This window comes from Balaenoptera musculus, chromosome 20 (genome assembly GCF_009873245.2).
Source record: "Balaenoptera musculus isolate JJ_BM4_2016_0621 chromosome 20, mBalMus1.pri.v3, whole genome shotgun sequence".
Lineage (NCBI taxonomy): Eukaryota > Metazoa > Chordata > Mammalia > Artiodactyla > Balaenopteridae > Balaenoptera > Balaenoptera musculus.
Genome location: NC_045804.1, coordinates 33,427,686 through 33,446,295, shown reverse-complemented (window position 1 = coordinate 33,446,295; position 18,610 = coordinate 33,427,686). Strand labels below are relative to the sequence as shown.

Genomic DNA, 18,610 nt, shown 5'->3' with positions numbered 1-18,610 from the left:
GTGCTGATGGGCCCCAATTCTCAACAGAGACCAGCTGTGGCTCCTTTCCCTCGCTTCGGCCAGAGCCTTTCCAAATTTGCAGTCACAGCTCACTGGCCAATTGATCTGTTTACACCCCACCAGGGTCTTGCCGCTTGCTCTTTCCGCATGAGTTTATTTCCCAGCACTTGGTGCCTTGCTGACAGAGGGATGCCCAGACCAACCAGGATGACCTGGCAGCTCTGTCCTGACTGCAGAGGAACAGACCCCAGTGAGTTGCTGAGCTCTGGCACCCAACGGGGAAAGAGAGACAGAGGGACAAAGAATAGGGACAGAGACGGGGACTCGGGTGCCTTAAGTGGACACACACATACTGGCTCCTTCCTTGGTATTTATTTCATGGCTGGCCAGCTCAATTCTCCTCCAAATTAATCACCTGCTATCAAATCAGATCTTTCAGCAATAGACTTCTCACCATTATTTCAACAATATTGACTAACGAATTATATGCAAACAGCCAAATCACTGCTGCCCAAGGGCTTTCCTAGTGAAAAATGACTGCTTTGCCTCTAACTTCAGTGCTGGGGGTCTTAAATATTTTAGTGTTAACGCGGCAACAAAAACCTAAGCCCACGTGTCACCTTCGAGACTCCCTCAGGGTGGGTGGGGTGGAGGGTGGTGGAATGCCCAGTCCCTCCCTGATTCGAGTCACCAGTAGGATTCCATTGTATCTGCCTACTTCCTGGCACACTCGCAAGTCTTCAACAGGAATGAGGAAAAGCATGGCCAAGTTCACCCCAGTTTGGGGCCTCACCCCAATCTTCCCGGGCACGTCAAAATTGTCTCCTGTACAACAAAGATGAGAATTTGGCATCTGCCCGAGTGGGGGATCTTATCTCCACCCCCCGTCGCCGAACATCCTCTGGGTCGGGCAGATGAAATCATAAATTTATAATACAACATTACTTCAATTTTCCTCTTCATTTACTGCTGTGCAGCCCAGCTCTGCTCCAGCGGCTCACAGTTCCAGCCACATGGGGGAAATTGGCTGGCTGCATATCAATAGCACATTACAGCAGACCCACTCGGACGCTCCATCAAGCCACATTACGGTGAGATGACCCAGCCACCACTTCCATTAGCAGCCGGGCCCCTCCCTCACTGGCCACTGCACAATTTATTTGCTCCAGTACTCTGGATGCCTGATCAAGCCCACAGTAGTTATCTCTTGTCAAAAAGAAAAAAACCAAGCCTTCTGCCTGGATGACCACCTTTCTTGCAGACAGGCTTTCCACGGTGGGGAAAAAAAAAAAAATCAGAAATCAACAAGAGAATTTGAATTTGCCAGTTGGCTCATTTGGGGCACCCCCCTTTGGGGATGCTGGCAGAATTCTCAGAATTGTGGTTCTAGATCTTTGTTCCAACCCTAGAAGATGTTTGCACATGACTCATCCTTTTCCAGGCTCTGTTACTCAGCTACTCAGAGTCACAGAAGACTGCTCCCACCAGGCCCCCAACTTGAAAGAGACGAGAGACAGGGCTGTTTATCCTGGGAGCTGCCAGCGTGTGACACATCTGCTGCGTGGCGTGCAGAGCATTGCCTGGGGCACCACGGTGGCTCCGTGAGGTCTGCATACAGATGCGACACCAAGTGCCAAGGGCCCTTTCCAGGCCATAGTCTACAAGGATGCTGGGCCCCCAGAATCATCTGGAGTTGCAGGGGTTCCTCCAGACCTGTGCTGTCCCATTAAAGTTTAATTTAATTTAAATGATATAAAAAGAAAACTTCAGTTCTTCAGCCGCATCTTAAATGCTCAATAGCCACATGTAGCTGGCGGCCACCATCTTGGGCGGTGCAGATATAGGATCTTTCTACCATCACGCAGAAAGTTCTAGTGCATTGTGCTGCTCTAGATGGAAAATGAAGAGCTAAAGTTTGAGTTTCCTCTGTTTACTAGAAAACAGCTGAACAAATGGAGACCTCCTTGGGGATGACCTCAACAGATATTTTGGGGAAAGACAAATCCCAGTTGAAATTACAAATGAGTCTAGGCATGCAGCTATATGTTCCAGCCAATCTCCTTCTGATCAGTGAATGCCAGCAGATTAGAGCTCCTCATCCCTTCCAGACAAAAAAAAAATTTTTTTTTTTTGCTTTCATTTCCGAGGGGCTTAATGTTGGGGAACACTGGGTCAGGATTTCACAGCGCTGCTAAGAATGCCTCTGGCTTTCTTCAGCTGGTCAGCAATGTCTCTCCACTTCTCGGCCCGCAGGGTGAAGCTTTTCTTCAAAGCCTCAGCAATGAGGTATTTCTCTGTCACTGCTACCAAACATGTTAAATAGTGTGTGCCCAGCAAGGTCAAGATAGTTAGAGGCAGTAGGATTATAGGCTGAGAAGGCCAAGAGGAATCAGATATATCAACAATAATCATGTTCGCTTTTATTAAGAAGTCCACTTTCATTAAGAAAAACCAAACAGATTCTAGTGCCCTGGGTGGGTGAGGCAGTGAACAAAGTCTGAGAGCTGCAAAAATATCTTTCCTAGGGGTCTTAGTTGATTTTGGTTTTGTCTAGCTCAAAGGCAGGGAGACTGACCTAACGATGACTCCTCCTCTTCTCTCGTACACTTTCTTAAAGGAATTCCCATTGGGCTGATTATTCCACGATTCTGTCAAAGGCTATGAAAGCTAAAACCAAAACAGCTGTAGGTTTCCTCCCAAGAACGTTCGCTGCCACAGCAAGAGAGATCAAGAAAGAATAACTGCAGCTATACGCTCATCAGCCTCCCTTTGATGAGACCTCCCGAAGTATGGAGAAAATCTTAAGGGGTATTTAAAAATTAGTTCCACAGTTTCCAAGTCATTTATAGACCAGTGTGTCTGCTGTCTCACTAGGATGTCTACTCCCTGATATCAGACTTCTTTCTCTGGTGCCTCCTCAGCATCTAGAACAATGCCTGGCACTTAGGAGGTACTCAGTAAATATTTGTTGAATGAATGGAATTAAAAGCTTTAATGGTTTACAGTCTCACTTCTAAAAATCCCTAACAGTGTTATGTATTTTTCTGCTCTTTCGACATTAAAAGTTTAAATCACTGAAACCTCATCTCATTAACAAACTTAAAAAAAAGTGTTTCTGCGTGAGCCAAGTCCATCAGCCAAATTGTTGGTGGTGGCAATGGTGGTGATTCTAGGACTGATATGCAGGCCTAGTGCACCACAGAGATGGTGACCCAGGTGACTGATGACCCAGGTGACCCAGGTCAGGCCGTCTTGCCAAAGGATTAGACTTCATTGGTGACATCACTTTAAGGAAAGAAGCAAGAAGCAAGGGCTTCAGTTATAGTACAGCAGATGGCACTCTCCTCGACCAAGAGTCCAGAGGCCCAGGGTGCCAAACTGTGCCAGTGGGTGAAAGAGAGGGCAGCCCTGGGAGTTTCTGGCGAGCGCATCAGAGAAAGCTCGGTGAAGACCCCAGCCTGGCTGGGGAGGCAACAGGCCAACCAGATCATGAGACTGTGAGTTTGTTCCCTGGGTGGTGGTCTGATTCCCCCTTCTGCCTGGACCTCAGGCTGAGCTGGTTCCCAACTGGGGACACATTTGGGGACCTCTCAGGAGGCCCCGTCTCAGCAGGCATCTAGGTGGCCTCAACATAGTAGCTGGGGAATTCAGGAGGGCTGGGAGCTGATGAGGGCTGGAGTCCAGTGCACGGATCTTGTTGGGAGGTAGAAATTCAAAGATAATCCAGCTCCCTTGGCTGGGGGTCCGAGGAGGAGGCTGCAGGTGCCATGGCACAAGTCACACACAGATGCAGGTCTAGCTATGTTCTCGGTCACCAGCAGGAAGGGATCCCAAGTGGCAGGGTGTTGGATACCTACTTGGGTGGTAATTTGCCTGGGGCTCCCCAGTACCTTATTAATAACAGCTCCCAGTTTGAGTATATATTACTGTATTTTGTTGATTAGAAGACACACTTTTTTTTTTTTTTCCCCCCACTTCTTAACATCCTGAAAGTGGGATCCATCTCACAATGTGGTTTAGTTAACAGTATATATTTTTTCTTTCCGGATGGTACACAAGGTGCATTCCATCACCCGTGGCAGCTTGAACTTGACAAAATACAGCACTGGTTGGGCATGATACGGCTTCATTTATCCTCAACAACCCCATGAAGTGAGGGTTCCCATATCCCTAGGGATGGGGTAACTGAAGGACAGAGAAGACTGTCCCTCCGAAGTTACACAGCTGACAAGACAAGAAGTCCAGATCTCCTGATTCTGAAGTCCTGAGCCCTTTCCTGTGGTCCACACAGCCCGCCTTGGTGGAAGCCGGACCCACACCATCAATTCCACCCAAAGAGCTCTCTGCTTGCTTGGGGGTGGAGGAGCGCCTCAGTGACCTGAGGGGGCTGGCTGGGGCATGAGGGTTTCGCCTGGTGGCAGCCTCAACCAGAGCTATGTGGGCAAAAGGCCAAACCCTTAAGTAGCAAGGGTTTTGGGGATGGGGATGAACTGGGGGATGGGGATGAACTGGGGGAGGCTATGACTCAAGAACTAATAGACTCAACCACAATGACATTTTAAACCAGCTATTACTACCTCTTTACTGCAGCTCAGGGAAGTCATAACCTGAAACATGAGAGAACAAAGTCGGGGAAGATGAGTGAGTACCTGGCATCCATCACATTTCCATCCCTCAGAGAGCAGGAGCTAATCAGATGGCGTCTGGAGAAGCACAGGGACCATGTGGGTCTGCCCACCACCAACTGTGGTCCAAGCCACTCGGCCCACCACCTCTCCTCACACACGCGCTGCCTGGACCTGCCCAGCAGCAGCCTTGATGGCCGTCGGGGCTCCACACTAGGACCCTTGCATTCCAAGCTATTTCTTCTGCCTGCATTGCCCTTGGCTTGCTCATCCTTCTCATCCTAGCTGAGATGTCACGTCCACAGGGAGGTGTTCTCTGATTCCTCCAACTAGTTTCCATTCCTCATTATGTGCCCGTAAAGCACCTCGCAACTCTATTATGAGTAATAACGTATCCGTGTGATGACCTGTTAAATGTCACCTCTCTCACTAGACCACAAGCTCCATGAGGGCAGGGACCACATCTGCCTTGTTAGGCACTGTCTCCCAGTGCTGGCCCTGGGCCAGGAACGCAGTAGGTGCTCAAGGACTATTTGCTGTTGAATGCCTCCTGCAGTCAACAAGGCACCTGCCTGGGCTCCCATTATGAAACCATTGGTCTGTGGAGCCCCGAACCCTTGCTTGGCATCTGGGGAGAATACAGCTCCTCACCTTTGCTCTTTGGCAACTGACATGAGTGAGCTGGCTTTGCTCCACACCTCTGCTTCCCCAGGAAGAAAACCTCCCCCAGGCAGGTAGAGAAAACCATGGGTTACATGATACCTCACATAAAGGGTATCAAGTGAGAGGCAGAAGGGTGGGGCACTTCCTGAAGATCTGGATCCTAAAAAGCCCCCCCATTTGATGCCCTAGGGACTTTATACTCATCATTTAAAATTCAAGACTCTGAAAGCCAGCAGGCAGTAATGGGCTCAACTCTTTTAAGATTTTATTTTAAAATTTGGAACTATTAATCCATTTGGGGTTTCTTTTGGTATATAACATAAGGTAAAGGCCACATACAAATTATTTTTAGAGCAAGAGCTACACAAGTGTCTTACAGCCAACCAGGAAATAATTCTCATTGATTTTTAAAAATTAATTTCTTTATAATAATTAAACTCATACATAGAAACACATTTAGTTTAGGCTCCTTAACTTTTTCTATCAACAGGTGCCTTCCTATATGCCACACTATTTTAATTACTGTAGTTTTGGACTATGTTCTGATATTTGGTCAAACTCTCTTTTTTCTCATTTCTCTTTTAAAAATTTTTTCTTATTTATTCTCATGTGTTTCTTCTTCCAGATAAGTGTTAGAATCATTTGGCCAATTTTTTTTTTTTTGGCCAATTTTTAAAGAATTAAAATAGGAATTTTCCTTGAAATTCTGTTAAAGCTAAAGAATTAGCTTTAACATCTTAGCCATTTTGAGAATTCTCATGGCATCCTTTTCCATTTTTTAAAGCTCCTCAAAATAACTTTACCTGCCTTGTTACTTCCTCAGACAAATAGATACAATTCTTTTAAAAATCTAAATTCTAAAGCCAAGAAAAGTTTTATAAATTTAAAACTGAGCCAAGAATGATTTAAACAGCAGCAAATCTGAAAATACATAAAGAGCTTATCAAACAATGTAGAAGAGGGACTCTTAGTCAAACCAAATGAAACCCATTAAAACTAGACAGACCGTGTGCCTGAATGGAATTTTACCATTAACTACCATTTATCCCATTTAATTAGTATTTTCCCGACACACAATAACTTGCACTAAAATACCGTTCTCTCGCCTTGAAATTTCTAATTATTGTTGCGACCCACACCATTATGCTTCTCCACTGCTTTCTCCATCTTTCATGCCATTTAAGTAGCAAGATTTTCAATTATCTATGCAGGACGGACAGAGATACCTTTAAGGATGGGGCATAATATGCAACTCAATTTCTCTAAAAGCCAGGAGAGATCATTTTTCATCAGAACAAACATACTTTGTCTTTCATCATTTTTTTTTTTTTTTTGCAAATAAAGAATAAAACAGGTTATTTAAGACATCCATTTAAACACAAATTTTGATACCCCAAGAGAAAAATGTTAATCACTTAAATAGACAGGATTATCACCCACCATTACAACATCCCCTCCTCTCCCAAGTTTTAGAAAATGTAGCCTTGGCTCACATAAGTTAAGTCAGCCAGGAGTCCATAGGTCTTTAAGAACTCCCAGTCAGCAGAGAGGGCTGAGGCAGAGTAACCTTTCCTCATTTTGAAAAAGGGGGTGGAAATGGGAAAAAATAATATCAAATACCTTCTATGAGCCAGACATGGGACAAGATGCCTATCTATCTAGTTATCGGCCTATCTATCTATCTATCTCTGCTAATTTAATGGTCACAACTGTCCTGTAAGAGGGATTATCACCGTCATATACAGATGGGGAAGCTGAGCCTCAGACAGGTAAAGCAGTTTGCCCAACTGGAAGGTGACCCAGTCCCCAGGGTCCGGCCCAGACTCACCCAGCATCCCCATGCCAAGCATGAAAGCATCCATGGTATAAGGCAGTCCCCGGGCCCGGCCTCTTGTCCCAGGTGGGAACATGACTTCCTTCGGCTGAGCCTTCTTACATTCTACCTGTTAAACAGAAAGGCGAACAAATGAGATGCAAATGAATTCCATGTAAATGTCAAATGCAGAACTGATCTGGTTACCAGCTAAGTTATTTTTAGCCTTGCTCCTTACTCACTGTAAAAACAGTCATGCAGAGTAAATGGCCTGCAAAATAAATATTGAAGAAAACACACCACTTGTGCAAATCCTGCAAAAACCTACAAGGATGAGATTGGGTTTGGAGGGGCGGCAAGGACATCAGCTGAAGATGCACAGGCGTGGGCTGGAGCTCAAATTGAAACCTGCGCAGAAGGCGTGAGAAGGCGGGCGATGGCTGTTGGATGTGTCTGTGAACAATAACAACAGCAATAGTAATAATCCGTCATTATCGTTCAGCCCTTTACATGTTTACACATTCCTCTCGGGCTCCATCAGGTCAGTGACTCTTCATAGCAGGCCACTTGATCCTGTCTCATTAAATAGACAGGCCAGTTAGTCTTAGCTCCATTTCACAGATGAGAAAACTGAGCATCAGAAGGCTTGTGTAACAAGCTCTAAGCCATATCCCAGCAGGTGCAGCCCCGGAAGGTGGATTTTTAAAATTTCTAGGTCAGCGATGCCACCATCTCCATAAAACCTGCCCCAGCACATTCCCGAGGGAAGTAATAAGATTAAACATGGATTACCGGTTTCTCACTTTGCAGCTAGGTCTTCAAGTGGTTGCTAATCTTTCCTTTACGTTTCCCCCTCTGCCTCCAAAATTTCTTAATCCTATTCTGCTCACATCCAGAAGTCATTTACTTAACAATCTTAATGATAGGTAATACAAACCCTAAGAAGTAAGTAAAACTGCTGCCTGCTAAAGTTCCTACACTGTTATTAGTAGTGTTCCTTAGGCCCTTGATCAGCGCTTACTTGCTTTTAGTTTACAGATAGACTTAACAAGCCTTGTTAGCCAGTAATCAATCCCATTGCTGATGAAGATGGGATGTTGTAGAGCAAGGCAGGAGTGCTTAAAGCTGCCGGGACTAACAGCATGACAGCCTGATAGTGATGGGGAAAAGACAAGAATCAGGTACCTTATTTTAAAAAGCAGTCTGGGGCCATACAGTATAGGAGCCAAAACTTCACAAAGCTCAACAGCTGCTGAGGGTCACTATCACACAGAAAATTACTACTGCTCACGGCATGTCTGAGAGATGAAGAAAAAGTTAAATTGTGTGCAATGTACTTTGTTTTAAAAAGGACCTACACGGGTTATCCGTTATGGAGATATTCGCATTCCAAATACTTCAATTAAAAAATATTTTAGGGCTTCCCTGGTGGTGCAGTGGTTGAGAATCTGCCTGCCAATGCAGGGGACACGGGTTCGAGCCCTGGTCTGGGAGGATCCCACATGCCATGGAGCAACTAGGCCCGTGCGCCACAACTACTGAGCCTGCGCGTCTGGAGCCTGTGCTCCACAACGAGAGAGCCCACGACAATGAGAAGCCCGTGCACGGCGATGAAGAGTGGCCCCCGCTCGCGCAACTAGAGAAAGCCCTCGCACAGAAACGAAGACCCAACACAGCCAAAAAAAAAATTAAAAAATAAATAAATTTATTAAAAAAAAATATTTTAGTGCTTAAGGCTAGGGGGAAGCTTTAATTACCTAAAATATTAACTCCTCTTTCTTCAAAGACGCCGGATAATAAGTATTTACTGTTGCTCTTTAAAGAATGATAACCACGCATGCTTTAAAAAAATGGACAAAATGGTTCAACATTCATGACAGATTATGTTTAATACAAACAGTTTTTATAGAGTCAAAGGAAAGAGATGAGCATCTCCACAGAGAAATGGGTAAACGACTCGAACAGGCAATTCAAAAATGGCTAATAAAGAAGCATACATTCCCAAATGTGTGCTTTCTGAAACAGCAAAAGCCATAAATGTATATACTTCCTGCAACCGAGAAATCCTACTTACAGGGATTTACCCTGCAGGGATGAGGCAATTCACCACAAGCATTAATTATAATTTTTTTTTAAAAAAGGAAATATCCTAAATGTCCAAGAACAGGGAGTTAGGCTGAGTTTGGTTCATCCAAGCCGACTGAAAGCTACGCAGCTACAGAGAAGGCTGATAATAACATACGCAGGTATTGGGAAACCCTCAGTCCTGGGCAAACCAGGACAGCTGGTCACCCTAACTGCAAGAGCTGGGGAAAAAAGCAAATTACAGTGCCTTTGGAAAATAAACAAGTGTATATATCATATAGGGGAAAAGTACTAAAAAATTACGCCAAAGTTGTCTTAGAGTGACTTTGTTCTTTACTTCCATTATGCAGTCTATTGTTGTTGTTTATTCCTCCAATTTTTTTGCTTCGAGCATTACTGTTGCAAGTGAGGTGGGGTGATTCACAAGAAATAAATTCATCAGAATTGGGTCTTTTCGATTCCTCTCATAAGCCCAGAGCTGACACTGTGCTCCTGGACTCCAGATCCCATCCCTGGGACTCAGAAGCAGGCTGAGAAGCCTCATTTGCAAGAGGCTGCCCGAGCCTGGGGAGACGGGTGTGCTCTGCAGAGGCAGACAGAGGCAGACAGATAATTACCTAACGCCAACACCGGGATCTGGAATAATACGCTAACCAGCTCACTTCCTAATAGCCCTATTGGTGACAATCTACTGCATTGTCTTATGAAAACCTGCTGCCTGTTTCTAGGCAACGTGATCAACGAAAATTTCAGGTTTATACAATTTTCATTTAGGAAACATAAAGGTTAACTGACTGTAATGCGAGTATTTTAAACAAACCCACCTCCTCTCCCTCTCACAGAACAGGGCTGGCAGCTCTGTTGAATTCTGCTCTGTCTGGGCTGGCGATGTTTCGGGCAGCACCGGCTGCGTGGGTTCTGTCAACCCCTCGCCGTGTCAACAGTGAGTGCTCCCGGAGGCCAGGGGCCGTGGCACACGCTCTCTCTGGGGGACCCCCGCACGTCCCAGGCACTTCAGTGACAGGCAAAGGCAGCAGTCGCACTAGGGTGCCTGGCCTGGCCTGGCTGGCACGAAAGGCTTGTTGAAAGATTTCTCAGGACCAGGAGGCCTGCCCCCAGCCCTCACTACCTTTGATGATCTCATATGAAGAAAGCACACAAAAGGGAAAAGAGACATAGCTTTTCTCCCCCTGGATCCTGAGTCCTTGCAGGGGGCCTGGGGCTTGCTGAGGATGAAACTCTGTCCTTCGCCCATCAGACTGTGAGTTCTCAGGGCAGGGATCAGGGTCTGTCTCTACTTCCTGGTCCCTCAGTGAGGTTCCATACAGAGCACGGATTGACCTACATGCTCCTTCAGGGAGACCCGGTCTACTTGATGCCATGGTGCTGAGGAACGTGACGTGCCCAGCGAGCGCTAGGCAGCGGGGGTGCAGAGACACACAAGGCAGGGCCCCATCCAAGGGCCGTCAGTCTATGAAAAGAACAGAGAACGCGACATGCCCAGCGAGCGCTAGGCAGCAGGGGTGCAGAGACACACGAGGCAGGGCCCCATCCAAGGGCCATCAGTCTATGAAAAGAACAGGTCCTGACTGCCTTGTTCTCCTAACATTAAGGCAAATATGCATCTGTCAACCTGTCCTTTGTCACCTCTGGGCCCGTCAGCCTCTGGCACCTCTTGAGTGAGCCTACATTTGAGTCACCCCCATCCCCGCTCTCCTCCCACTGGGCCCTGGGCAAACCAGAGAACTTGGCAGGAGCACCAGAGTTACAGTCAGAGCCGGAACTCGGGGAACCTGTCCATCTCCGCAGCTCCACGCACTCGGTCATCTGGCCACACGCTGTCCCAGTTTTCTATTGTTGTGCAACAAACTCCCCCAAACTTGGTGGCTCTGAGCAATAACTTATCATGCTTCCTGGTGGCTCTGAGTGCGGAGTGGGCCCAGCGGGGCTCTTGCTTGTGGTCGCTCATGTAGCTGCGGTCAGATGATGGCTGGGGCTGGAGCCAGAGGAAGCCTGCCTTGGAGGACAGCCAAGATGCCTTCTTTCCTCCCACGGCGGGCAGCGGACGCTGCTCTGGCTAAGACTGTTCACCGTGGCTTCTCCGTGGCACTCGGTCTTCTCCCAGCATGGTGGCTGAGTCCCAAGAGGGAGTGTCCCAAGCATGAGCGTCCCAAGGGACCGAGGCTGAAGCCACCCAGCTTCTTAACTCAGCCTTGGGAGTCACACTGTTTCTTCCATCACCTTCTACTGGTTACACTGGGCCAGCCTGGATTTGGTGTAGGAGGGGGACACTCTCAAGGACATGAATGATGGGAGGCCTAGGTCATAGGGACCATCTTTGGAGACTATCTCATGAGATCAATGGAGAGCAGTGAGCAGACAGGACAGCTGGACCCTTGGTGACGGGCTTGCTGGGGGCGGTGGGTGCTGAGGGCTGCCTTCACCATGGGGCACAAGGCAGGGCACTGAGGCTCCCTTCCCAGGGCAGCCCCAGAGACACTCATCTGGCTCCCCAGGTAAATAGAAGCAAAAGAGGAGTGGTTCTCCTGGTGATCAGATCTGCTGCTTCAGCTCTTTCAGCACCGTCCCTTTTACGGTTAGACCCCCTCATTTCTGGTAAAAGCTCCCCACCACCCACACCCAAAGTGCTCACTCTCAGGCAGCCCTGGTGGGGGCAGAGTCTGAGGAAGAAACATCTCCGAGGCTTGGGTCTCGGAGAGACCCAAGTTGATTCAGGTCTCCTCAATCAACAGCTCAGACCCCACCTCTGCAGCTTCTCCCCACGGCTGCCATCAGTACTGTTTCAAATGGCAGCTGGAGAGAAAGTCATCTGGTTGGAGGGGGGCAGAAGATGGAGTGGGAGTTCCATTTGGATCTGTGCTCGTAAGAAGCCTCAGAGGCCACCTGTGACCAACTGCTCACACCAGGAAGATGAGGTCTCCATTTTCAAGCTTCACGGCTGGCAAAGCCACAAAGGAACCCCACACCAGGGTCCAACTGCCAAGACATGCCAACCCCCCCAAAGCTAGATGGATTTGCTTTAAAATTCTAATCTCCAAATATGCTGCTTTGCTTGGCAAACTGGCCTTGCAGGAGAGGGTGTGGCTTCCCTGTAGCCCACGCAGTGACGGGCTCAGAAGGATGACCTGGCTGAACTCTCTTCAACGACAGGACTTCTAGGCTGGTGGCTGTCCCTCCAGAGGGTGAACGGAGGCTACTGTGAGGGTGACGTGTGGTCTCTAACCCCCTGTGCAGGCTGCTCGTTGGTGTGGGTGCCTCCGCCCATCTGGGTCCAACGCAACTCAGCGAGGAGGTCTGTTTCTAACTTTATATTTAGAAAGAATTTCAAGAGGACAGCACAAAGGACACTGCACACCCCTCATCAGAGTCACCTGTTGTGAACATTTCGTGGCTTCTGCTTTATCATTTGCACACTCTTTGTCTCTGTCTATAACCATGTATTTTCCCCTGAACCATCTGAGAGGAGGCTGCATACGTTACAGTTTGCGTTTCCTAAACATAAAGACATTTTCTTACATGAGCACAGTACACTTAGCAACCTCAGGACATTTAGCGTCTATAAAATACTTGTATCTAATCTGCCTTCTGTACTCCTATTTTGCCAGTTCACCCAATGATCCCTTTCATAGCAGTATGCCCACCTTGTAGAACAGGAAGCTGAGGCCCACGGACATCATACATGGTGCCTGTGGCTTCAGAACCAGTCTATGTCTGGTGGGGCTGGGTTTGAACCCAGGTCCGCCTGGTGTCACGGCCCAACCAAGGCAGTGGGCCCCGTGCCACCCCCTCTCTAGGGGGGCGATGCTTGGCATTGGCTTTGCAGAAGGCGCTGGGACTTCAGCGGGGAAAGCTTCCCTGAGCTACTCTGAGTGGCCGCTCTTGCCCAGCTGGCCCGCAGCCCTTGCTCAGGCAAGCTCCCTGCCGGGCACCTTTTGGAAGAGGCTGGCAGTCTGAGAAAGATGCCACGGTCTGGGAAGTGAAAAGGCTTTTGTTCTTCCTTGGTCTCTACACAAACGGCCCTGGTCAGCACGTGCCCCAGGGCCAGGAGGGAAGCCTGGCCCGGCCTCAGTCTTGGGAAACCCAAGCCCCGCAGCCGTGGCCTTGATTTACCACCCAGGACAAGGAAGGTCTGTATGGCCTGGAGAAGCCAGTGTTTGCAGCTTCACTTCTTGCCCCAAACAGGTCATGTTAGAACCACTTACTCCTCTAGGGAGAGAGGGGCCTATTTCAAAGGATAAAATAGATCTCAAAGAGATCAACCTGGACCACGTGGCTGGCAGGAGGGGAGGGGACAGCTGTAGGTCAGGCCTCTTGGGGCGGGCGAGTGCTCGGCGGTGGATGGCTTGTGGCTTCTGCTGTGGGCACCATCCTTCTGGGGAGCTTCCCGAAAGACACAGACACCTGACCACCGGCATCTCCTCTGACTCAAGCTGCACCCCCTCCCCAGCCAGGTCCCGGTGGGCTCCAGGCCAGTACTGCCTCTCTGAAGCCCCAAGCTGACCGTCTCCTGCGGCCCCCAGGCTCCGAGCGGAAGGGCGATGACACTCAGGTATAAAGATTCTGGGGTCCTGCCCCGAGCCAGCAGCTCCCCAGCCTCTCCAGTGAGGCAGGCGGGGTGAGCTGCGCCCCAGAAACCACACACAGCCCCCCACTGTGGCGCCCCCATCACAGCCTTTCTTCCTCCTGCCCGCTGCTCTCTCTGGCCCTCTCTGCCAGTCACAAGCCTTTCTGGAGACTCCAGGAGGGTGGACCCTTCACGGGGCTCGTGCCCTCAGGGATCCTGCAGAGCAAGATAAAGCCTAGGCAAGCTCCTTGGGGAGGAACTGAGTCTACTGTCCCGCCCCGTGCATGGTGCCCAGAGTCGGCCTCAAGAGCACGGCAGCAGCTGCAAATGAAGATGAGGGCCCTTGTCGCACCATCACTCAGAGTTTCAGGACGGCAGCTGGGTGAGCGCCTGGCCTGAGACACCATCACGCCGGGGGCAGCAACCACACCCTGGAAATCCTGGCAGCCGCCCTGGGAAGACCCAGCCCTTGACTCCAGCGGGAAAGGGCATCCAGCCATCTGGCCATACCTGCGCCTCACCAGTGCCAGCTCTTGTGCCCTCTGCCAATGCGGAGAGGACCCTCAGCCAGGCAAGACCGGAAAGTGAGTGGAAGGGAGGTCCATGTCCCTTCCCTGCCTTCCTCCCTTCCCCAGACATCTCCATCAGACACTGTCCTTGTAGACAGGGAGCAGCGTGTGACCAAGCACCAGAGGACCCACTTGTACGGATAAGTTGTCTTGTTCCAATGCAAAGGGGTCCTCACAGATAGGGGACCCCCCCATGGAGTCTAAGGAAGAGGGGGTTACTGTGCAAACCGAAATGGAAATGCCAGCCTGGGAAGTGAAGGAGGCCAGCAGAAACATCTACCTTCAAAGGACACACGCTTGCTACAAGTGGCCCAGACCCATTCGTGACAAGCACTGAGAGTCCCACCGGACATAGAATCTTGACTCCCCTCTCTGGTCAGCAGAATTACTCTGGAGAAGAAGGAACATATTGTTTATTGAGCACTCCCCATATGCAAGGCATAGTCACGACATCCTCATGTGTGTGTAAGTCTCTGTGTATACATGTATTATATAATGTAGAATATATGTCATGACACATACATGTAATGCACATAAAGCACAGCACCTGGCACACAGAAGTCCTCCAAGAATGCCCAGTGTTCTCAACACCCTCACTAATCGACTCCCCATTTCTTCCGTGAGTTGGCCTGACTCACCCCATCGTTACAGTAGAAAAGGAATCTGAGGCTTCGAAGAAGGATTTGTCCAAGGTCACAAAGCCAGATAATGACACAGCTAGGATTCAATCCTAGGTCCTCCAATTCAAAACCCCTGTCCCCGCCTCTCGGCCTCTGGCCAGCCCTTCCCTACCTCCCTCTAGCCACCCCTCAAGGCCCATTCGGAAGTTGTTCCTCCCACAAGGCCATCCCCCATCCTAGTTCCAGAATTAATTTCCCCACCATTTCCAGGACTAATTTCATCCACTGTTTCCTCTGCTCAGTATTTTATTAAAATCAGCGATGGCGAAGTGAAAGCGGTCATAAACCAATACCATTAGCACCTCCTATTCAGCAGGCAGGGCTGGGTGGGGACACAGATGAATTCAGGATGTCGCTCAGAGTCTGGGCAAGGAGTGGAGAGGAGCTGGTCCCTAACCCTGTCCGGAGACACGTGCCCAGTGTCCACCGCAGCCTCCAAGGGGTGCCCAGATCCAAGGGGCCCTTGTCCTGCAGCCTAGCCTAGAGGCTAAGGTCCCTGGTTTCGTCTCTGCTCCACTGCCAGCTCTGAGCTGGGACCAGCTGCCTGACTTCTCTGTGCCTCAATTTTCTCATCTGTATAACAGAGTAACAGCAGTGCCCACACCACAGGGCTGCAGTGAGCTAAGAAATTAAACTAGCTAATCCTATAAGTGCTCGCGCTGGATAAAGTTAGCTGGGTCACACCTGACTGTCCTCCACATGGAGCCTAGGTGCGAGCCTTTCAAGGTGATAAAGCCAGTTCGCATCTGCGCTTAAAACGTAAATTCCAAAGCCCGGGGAACACAGCAGAAGGGAGAAAGTGGCCGCCACCCCCGCAGGCTGAGAGATCTGGCATGCCGCCACTAACTTTCTCCCTGACCTCCCCAACCTGCTGGCCGGATAGGCCCGTCTTCCTGCTTTCATCAGCAAGGTGTGCTGAGGGAGCTTCCCAGGCTGCACTATTTGGGGAAAAAGCTGATGGTGGCAGCAGCAGCTGTTTTTTTTTTTTTTTTTTATTTCTGGGAACCTGCAAGGGCATTTCAAGGTGAAAAGAAACCTCAGCCTCCAGCAGGTGCCCAAATTCTGCCACAAGCTGGGTGTTTATCCCAGTCTGTGGTGGGCTTTGCCAGAGACCCTGCCCAGGCCTAATTTCACTTCTCAATTCAAAAGAAAATAAAATAAAAGGGCAGCTTGGGCATCGGCTCACACGTCCCCAGGAAGTCGGGCAGGGCAGGTGAGTGCAGTCAAAGGAAGAGCAAGCCCCAGAGAAGGGGAGCAGAGCAGCCTCTTCCAGGCGTCTCCAGGCCTCCTCCCGACCCTGCACCCCCTGGGAGGCAGGGGTAGCACACACGGAAAAGCCCAGAGGCCTTCGGCACTGAGATACTGAGAAGGATGCTGCGCTCTCCCCAACCCCCCTGCAATGACCTCACCAGAGGACAGATGAAGGGCAAACGAGCCAGAGCTCAGGCAATGGGGAGGCCACCTCCCTGCAGGCCAAATTACTTCTGCCTAAAGAGCAACAGACATTTACCACCCAACCACCGCGGCCCTCCCCGCTGCCTCCCCCCACTTCCCTCAACACAGAGATCCTGCTGCTGGCACAACAGAGCTGGTACAAACAGCTGATACACAAACGGCACGTGTGGATGGGAGCGCACGCGTGCGCGATGGGGGGTGGGCGGGGGAAGGCCCTCCCCCTCTCCCACGTAAACACGAGATTCATTTATTAAGTGCCTCTCTGGTGTTTCCTTTTTTTTTTTTTTTTGCCTTCATCCTGCTTGTTTAATGTTACATTTGACATTCTCATTTTATAAATGGCAACAGAAGCAGAATGGATGGCTAAAATTAGCTTACGAGTGAGAATGACGCTACAAATAGGATGGTGAACACAGAAGCCTAGTTAATTCCACCCACGTTACCTCCCCCTCTCCATGCCCCCCACTTTTGGGCTGGTGCCCAACTGAGCTCTCAGGCCTCAGGCTGAAGAGGGGCAGCTGGAGGGAGGGGAAGCGTGCTGGGTCACTGGGGCACCCTGCCGGGGTCAGCACCCACCCCAGCCTGGGGCCTCCGCGGACCACCTGACCCAGCACCACAGCCCCGAGTCCAAGAGGCCAACCCAGGACTCTCCTGCTCTCTCGTCCTCCTGCCCTCTCCCACCCAGAAGCCCCCGTTCTGGGGGTTAATCCCCCAACTGTGCCCCAGCTGAAGGTGGCAGGTCTGAGATCCCACCAGGCTTTGTTTGACCTTAGAAGTGGGGTTTTTGTAACCTCTCCAAAGGATGATTAAGCGGAAATGTCCGAGGCAGCTTCTCTGGGACCTAGAAAATCCCATCTGCGGGGCCCCTTCTGCTCTGCTCTGCAGGCTGTGTGCCTTCCCCTCTCCTGCGGGACCCCGCCCCCCCCGGCCCCCTGGGCCAAAGCATCAAGAGTACCCACCCTCACCCCCTCCTGCCCTGGAGACTCAGGTCCCAGACCTGCCCAAGTCTGCACACCTGCATTTTACTGACTTGTAATCTGTCCAGGACCGCCTTACCTTATGATTACATCTTTGTACAATATAATGATTCTAAGAATAATGCTGGTGATGATGATGATAATGATAGCAAGAAGACTTATCACTTCGATAGAGCATGCTATGGTCTGGTAAAACCCTTCGCAAGCCCTAGTTCCAGCAGTCTCTACGGTAGGTGACACGTTACCTGTCTTACAGAGAGGAGGGCCGAAGCACAGAAGCCAAGTAACTTGCCCAAGGTCACAATGAGTAGCAATTAGTGGCTGCATTGTGGGGCATGCAGCAGTGAGGGGTTCGTGGCACCACTGTCGGGAAGGCCTCTTGGATTGACAGCACTCCATTCTGAACGTTCCTTCACTCCCCACCTGCTCAGTGCTTGGAGCCCTCTAAGAATGAAGGCGCTGCTACTTTCCGCAGGCTGCTACCCCAAACCCTGGCGTCTATTTGCTGTCCCCGCCCCCCTGTCCCCCCCGTTCCCCCCCCCCCCGCCAACTAGTAAAATGCTGACTCGATAGTAATGAACCTCGGTGACCACTTGGCTGAGAGCCTTTCCTTGGGCCCACTGAGATGAGCAGACCGCCTGCTCTAAGCTGTATCAGTTTAGGTCAGGAGTTGAAAACTACGGCCCACAGGCCAAATCCAGTAGCCACTTACTTTTGTAAATAAGGTTTTATTTCAACATAGCCATGCCCATCATTTACACGCCATTCGTGGCTGCTTTTTGCCCTATGATGGCAGAGTCGAGCAGTTGTGACAGAGACGTAGAGCCTTTGAGGCTTAATATATTTACTATCTGGCCCTTTAGAAAAAAATTTGTTGGTGCCTGGCTTAGGCCAAATGGAGGAAACTTGCAGTTACTAAGGAGGTTTTCAGGAAGGCCTGTTCCTTCAAGGCTACCAGATTATACACCCGACAACAGAGCAGGCCAAGACCTCCCAGGGCCAGAAACTGAACCAGCACTTCCTATAAGCTGCCAAAGGCAGTGGCCATCATCCGCCCCATCTTTCGGAGGAGGAAACAGGTACAGACAGGTGGAGTACTTGCTGGGTCACAGGATAACCAGTGGTGGGTCTGGGATTCAGGCTTGGGCAAGTCCTGGG

The 18,610-nt window shown here is 49.9% G+C and overlaps 1 protein-coding gene across 9 annotated transcripts in view; it reads right to left on the bottom strand.

The window, feature by feature from the left end:
- MSI2 (musashi RNA binding protein 2) overlaps window positions 1-18,610 on the bottom strand; it is a 393,232-nt gene that overhangs the window by 51,657 nt on the left and 322,965 nt on the right. For all 9 annotated transcript variants that reach the window (XM_036835933.1, XM_036835934.1, XM_036835930.1 and 6 more), the window contains exon 9: window positions 7,117-7,231. In XM_036835933.1, the coding sequence (XP_036691828.1) occupies window positions 7,117-7,231 (115 nt within the window). The remainder of the gene's footprint in view (window positions 1-7,116; window positions 7,232-18,610) is intronic.